This window comes from Excalfactoria chinensis, chromosome 11 (genome assembly GCF_039878825.1).
Source record: "Excalfactoria chinensis isolate bCotChi1 chromosome 11, bCotChi1.hap2, whole genome shotgun sequence".
Classification (NCBI taxonomy): domain Eukaryota; kingdom Metazoa; phylum Chordata; class Aves; order Galliformes; family Phasianidae; genus Excalfactoria; species Excalfactoria chinensis.
The window spans coordinates 3,753,521-3,760,195 of NC_092835.1; the positions used below are offsets into that span (position 1 = coordinate 3,753,521).

The 6,675-nt window shown below is 40.9% G+C and overlaps 1 protein-coding gene across 2 annotated transcripts in view; it reads right to left on the reverse strand.

Annotated features, from left to right (window-relative positions):
• Positions 1-5,590, reverse strand: part of CDH13 (cadherin 13) — a 398,606-nt gene extending 393,016 nt beyond the window's left edge. The window contains exon 1 of one of the 2 annotated variants that reach the window (XM_072346191.1): positions 5,232-5,590. In XM_072346191.1, the coding sequence (XP_072202292.1) occupies positions 5,232-5,276 (45 nt within the window). In that variant the 5' untranslated portion in view covers positions 5,277-5,590. The remainder of the gene's footprint in view (positions 1-5,231) is intronic. The other variant, XM_072346190.1, reaches the window with a different exon arrangement.
• Between the last annotated feature and the right edge of the window lie 1,085 nt (positions 5,591-6,675).

Consider the following 6,675-nt stretch of genomic DNA (forward strand, 5'->3'; position numbering starts at 1 on the left):
GAAACAGTGTTTAATAAAGCAAATCTTATTTTTCCACTTCTCTTTGGTTTTAATATCCTACTGATTTGTATCTGCTAGCTGCAGGACACACAAAGTAACAGAAGAGCAATATCCCATCAGGATCAGTGCCATCCATCTAGTGATCAGGGCAGGGCACAGTGTAACCATACAACTGTGACCAAGAAATCACTGGTATCACCCAGTATTATCAAGTACGATCTGTATCCCACTTAGTCTTCTGAGGATGGTCCATCCCCTTTTCACTCTGTCTCCTCCCCAGCATACATGGTAGATTATCTTTTTGTCTCCACAGATCTCACAATACTAGTGATACACCAAAAAAGTGGATTTGGTGCTGGTATCTGTCAAAGAGGGAAGAAGGGATTTCCATGAAATGACTGAAGCCCCAGCAAAACTCACTAACCTCGTATTTCTGTCTCATGTCCCAGATAAAGCTCTTCTCCTTCCCAAAAAGGTTTATGCAAGCTTAGGGACTCTGATGTCTGAGTCCACAACCTTCACACTGGTTGCGAATACATCCCAGCAGCTAAAGGCAAGAGATGTTCCTCCATGCAGTAATGCAGGAAGAACAGAAGAGCGATGCAGGAAGAGTACAACATTAATAACTCTGTTTTCTAGCTTGTCTCTACATACTAATAAAATGTTAAAAGCCTACTTATCTCATCTCTGACAGGAAGAAAATGAAAGACAGAACTTAATGTCTTCTTGAATAGTCACCACAGTTGCTATCTACATAGATCTAATATCTCCTGTTGCACTAGACTATTGAGATACCTTTTAGTAATGCTCATTTCTTCGTTGACGAGTCACTAAGGATCAAGTCAACACCCCCCCAATGGATTATGGAACATACTACAATCAACAGAATAACTTTTTTTCTATTTTTGGTTATCAGAAACAAAATATATTGTCTGAACTACGTCTTGAATAGAAAAATAGTGTCTCAAGAAGTACACAGAAATGCAGGTTTAATTGTAATGCCGGTACTCACAGAATTTCATGAGTAGTTTCACACATCTATTGTAGCACATCCCCTTTGTTTGGCAGTGAGGAATCTGGTCAGGTCCGGGTAGAACAGCTTTAAATGGTAAGAGCTGTTGCCCATCACCGGACTAATTCACCAGGGGACAACCTTCCCTCCAAGGCACCATCTGACAAATGGCAGAGCACTACTGCTGGAATGGCTCTGTGTTTTGGGAGACATCATCTTCTGAATGAGATACTTCAGAGGAAGATCTTTGACTACACAACCCAATAAAAGATGGCCTGCTCACAGAACGCTCCTCAATACCGAAGGATTTTACATAACAATTGGTAATAGAATTTCACCAACGCTTCTAAAATCATCCTTTTAAAAGCTCAGATATACCACAATAGATAAAGGGTGTTTTTCCTCTGGAATTGTGAAATCATAAGTAATCTTAAAGTAAGCACCAATAAGACACAACAGGGAAACATTTGGTCTGAATTTAAGCATAATCATTAATGTTATTCCAACATACACTGTGAGCAAGAATTTTCTTTCTCCCTGAAGCTGATAAACTCCTATTGCTGTCAGTACCTTTGTGTTAGCTTTCAGGCTGTGCATGGAGCCCTCTTCTGGAGAAATTTGAAAAAATGAAAGCTTAAGAATGCAGCAATGTGGTCTATGCATTTGTGGACAGTTTTAGGACTAATCTTCTCTATTCACTATAAAGACAAGCTTGTAAAATCTACACATTTTGCCCAATTCACTTAATTACAACCCAGCAGAACATCACAGTTACAGTTAAGGCCATCAAAAATGGCTTTTCTTCCCCTCATCTAAGCTTCATTCAAAAATCTTGTGTTGAATTCATCTGTCTGCATAAAACACAAAACATCCAAACCTCGGAACAACTCTCATTTTAGAATAATAAATGTATTCTATATGGGCCTTAGGAAATATTCCTTGGGGAAAGCACACAGAAAACAAACCTGATTCAACAGGCTTCCAAATCTGTAGGTATTTACTGCTAACTGTACGTTTTATAGAGAAATGCACAAGCTACCAGAGAATACTCTGTTTTATTGTCAACTCCTGATCAATAAAGCTGCATACGATAGATACGCTTTGCAGCTTTACAGGTGATCATGAATTAAAGCTGTGAAACATATCTTACACCACCACTTTAGTTAATGTTCAGTTTTCCTCTTGGTGAATACAGATAAACAGTCAGTAATAGTGCTGGCTAAGCCTTTGATGAATAAAAATATTTATCAACCACCTGTTTAATACAGTTTTTAATCAACAATGTATCCCATGAAGCATATGTGTATGAAAAAATTGACGCCCCATTAATATCCTCATCCTTTCATGACTTTGAAAGATGAGTTTTCTAGATTTAACAAATATAGCTGAATTAAATGCAGTTTGAGAACACACAGACCAGAAGTTACAAGTTTTACATCCTTCAATTTTTAAAAAAATTATATCAAAAAGAGCAGAAACACATAAACATTCCATTACTTTCAGTTCATGCTCCATTACTTTCAGTTCATGCTCTCAAAATCTCGACAGATATCTCTGAGACTTTTTCGAACACTGTAAACTTTGTCATCATTACTCTGAGATGAAGTTCTTCCTATCCTCTGCTTCCATAGAAAGTACTGCATTACTAGACTGCTATAGCTTAGAAATCATTTTATCAGAATTGAGCTTTTCTGGTTCCACTAGCATTGTATTATAGCAATCATTATTGCTACTACTGAGGGAGGAAAAAAAAATGAAAACTTATGAAAAATCCCAAAATGTGTTACAACTACTACACAGCCAGATGGCTGCATTTGTTTAGTATGTTGTTTCTCACATTCTTCTGTTTACTTTTCCTGTCACATGAAAGTTGTGCATGTGGTGTGTCAGAGAGAAAAGCTGAGCAGCATTTCAGTAATTCCCTTTTTCTTTATCTAGAATGTCATCATTTTCACTTCATACTGTAACCTGTCAACACTCAGAATCCTCACTCCTGACGGTGGATTTATGTACACTTGCTTATTACAACTAATTCATTCCTTAATACATTTACTCTTAGACATAATACATAAAGTGAACTTGGAAGTGTGTTAAATCACCAGGTATAGGCATTACTAAATGAATCTGCACATGCTAATAAAGCTGGGCGTGGTTTAAACACATAAATACAGAGCTATGCTAAAGCTCCACAAGCTTAGCCCTGCGGGCACTCAGACTTGCCTCAGCCTAACAAGAAGAGGAACTTTTAGCATTGCTAGAAGTTACCAATGGAGTGCAGAGTTAAGCTGTTTCTAGAATCCAGGGTTCTGCACTTTGTCAAATTTTAGGTAAAAATGAAAAATAAAGACAAAGGCTGTGTGGCTTATTAGGTCTTAGGAGTCTGTCCCACCTCTATCATAAACATTTTCCTACAAGGGACCTTAAAAAAAAAATCCAAACTCAAGCTGATTAATTCAGTATTATGCTGAAGAAAATTGAAAGGAAAAGAAAAATAAGAAAAAGTCATAGAGAATACCAACCAAAGTGCAGTTTATTGATCAGGTTTCAAGCCCAAGGTCAGGGGCACCAGCTTGGTGTACCCCCTGGTTACTCCACCACCAGGTGCCTCTTCTCCCGCAGGATTACCTCCCATGGGCAGCTCTGCCAGCCCTGCTGCCTGCCCAGCCTGGATGTCAGCCCACTTTAACAACTTCTCTGCAGAAGCTTTTTGCACACCCCTAGCCCATCACAGAGGCTCTCAACCTTCCCTGGCAGTAGCTTGCATGCTGGGGATCTCCCCTATATACACACACAGCCCCAGCTGATGGGGAGGCCTTGCAAGAAACCCCACATACATTCCCTGCTCATGCTCCTTTGGCACCTCAAACTCGTCTTTCTCCAGTACATTCAGGCACTGTGCCTATGACCCAAAAGCAGTTGCTTTCATTTATTACACTCACTGAAGCAAGTCTGTAGCACTGAACCCACCCAAAATGCCTCTGTGGTTGCTCACATGAGCTCCGATCAGAGGGTGCCTCACTGTCTTGCAGCTTCAGCCACCCACATCAGTGCCTTTCCTCCAAATCAGGCTCAGCCAAGACCCAAATATGCCCACCCGGACCCACAGCTTATATGTTATAGTTCACATGACTGCTGCTCACTTACACACACACCCTTGGTGTGCCTCCTCTCAGCAGCAGATCCCTGCATTCACCATTCTCTCTTTATTCTTCTATTTTGGAAAAGCAAACTAAATTCTTTCTGGAGATTGCAGTTGCAGAAGCACAAGTGCACAGGCTCAGGAGTCCCAGCACTACTTTGACGCTAAAATCTACTAGATCCCTAAGGGTTAACAAAACCACTCGATCACCAGTCAAAAAGGAATTAACTTTTATCTCCACTCAGTGCACAGGGTGCCAGTGCCACCATCACTAAATACAAGAGTTTACAAAGCTCCTAAGACAAAAGAGAGAAAGAGGCATTTATGCTGGACAACAAAGGATTCTCAGCCCTCCCCAGAGCTCCCAAAAAGTAAGCCCCGAAACAGCAGCAAGAGGAAAAGAGAGCAACCAGAAGGTGTTGAGAAGTCAAAGCCCTGCGAGACCCTTTGCTTTGACAGACAGCAGCAGCGGGGCTTTAGCAGCTCTGTGTTTTTAAGGCTGGGTGTTTTTTCCTCGGCTTTCTGGCAGAGGGGGATCTATTACATTTAATAAGAGAAAGGCTGCATAGTAAGTCATTAACAGTAATACACATCTATCAGGAGAGAGTACGGGAGGGGAGCCTTTTGCAAGGTCTGGTTTTATTTTTCCTCTGTATTCTCCCCTCCCGTTTTGAAAAAGCAATAAATAAAGTGGGCTGCCTATACCAGTCTATCTGCCTACTACCCGGCAAAAGCCACAGAGGAAAGAGGCAAATCAAAGTTGCAGCATTTGATATGACAGAAAATATTGCTGCTGCAGCTGCTACCGAGACACTTGAAAGATTCCCCCCCCTCCCCCCCACCCCCCGCGAAAGGAAACAAAAAAATGCTATAATATCATACAGCAAATTTCTTGTAATTGTAAATCAGGCAACTATGAGATACTACATTCCTAGCAACTGGCTCGTAGCAGAGATCTTGCATCTTTCAACAGTAATTCAAGCAATATATAATTACACAAATCAGACGTGAATTACAAATACTTCCAAATCCAAATGCATAAGAGAAAGAAGAGGAACAAAAAAAACCCACATTTCTTACCTGGGACAGCAGAAAGGACAGAGTAAGTTGAGTTTTGTGCTGCATTTTGCCAGACTAGAACGTACCAGAGGCTTTTTCATTCATGCACTCGGCTGCACTGAGCATATTTTCACTGTGAAACAGCCTTTGAGAAGAGACTCTGCCTTGAGAGCCAGCCAACTTCCCAAATAGATCAGCAGCATCATCACTAAAGCATTGGATAGAGTCTGATGACCAGAACCAATGGCTTTACAAGGATGATTTCTTCACAAAGCATCCCCATTTTGCATCACACACATTGGGCAAGCACCTCTCACAAACACAGCACCTTTAGAAAGCATTTTGCTCTGGTGTATTTGTGTGTTTAGTTTCAGACTAACAAATCACACCTTGCAGATCTCAACAGTGTTTTCCCTTTTAAAGAATTGCATTGCAGAGAGGAATAAGAGCAACTCTGAGCACCGCTGCAAAAATGTTCTCTTTATTAAAATGTTAATAAGGTGTGCTTTATTTTCAATAAATCAAAAAAATGACCACTGCAGTTTTAGTTACTTCCAAGCCTCAGAAGAAGAACACAGCAGAAATACAGATTATATTTTATGTTTTTCCCCTCAATCTCACAAATCACAATGAAGACAGATCAATTCTAACCTGCAGAAAAAATCCATCATATAGCAATAGATTTTATTAACTGCTCAGGTAATGGCAGAACTGGCTTTTTGATTAAACGTATTCGAATCTAGGACAAAGTTTCTAAGGTGCATACCCTTCGATAACAAAAACTTTTCCTGTTTGAAAGAGGGAGCCTGGTGCCTCAAGAACATGCTTCCATGCTTCCTCTGGATTGGTTGTGTTGCAAGCAAGTAGCACCAACAGATAGACTAAAGGCTGCCATTTAATCCCCCCCACACTCGAACATTTGCAGCTCCACCTCTCCTGCCACTCCCCATTGTCACAGCACAAAAAGAGGAAAGCACTAGTCTTTATTTGACTTGTCTTCTTGAAGTCACCGGAGTTATTTAGCAGTACCCTTCCCCCATCTTCAGTATTATCTCAACCCTCCTTTCCTCTTCTGACTTTACACTTTTCCCTTGTTTGCTCGTCTGGCAGAGGTGGCTGCCATCACACCCTGTTCTGCCCCACCACGGGTGACTGCTGAACTCATGAAGATGAGCGGAGATACAGGGAGCAGAGGACAGGCAGCCAGATGGGAAAGAACATGCATTCAGAGAAGCTGCCAGACACTTTGAGTTCCTCAGCATCAGCAGGTGCTCCCTGCAGCGACTAATATAAGTTGATAGTTTCCAAAACTACTGTTAGTCTGCTGCTCACAGCTCACATATTTTACTTATGAACTGGACAAAAACTGAAGGTAAATACTGTCTTTCACATCTAGGTCCTCACTTGAAGCACTCTGTTCCAGTACCTTAATGACAGCTGAGGATCAATTAACGCTCAAGACAGA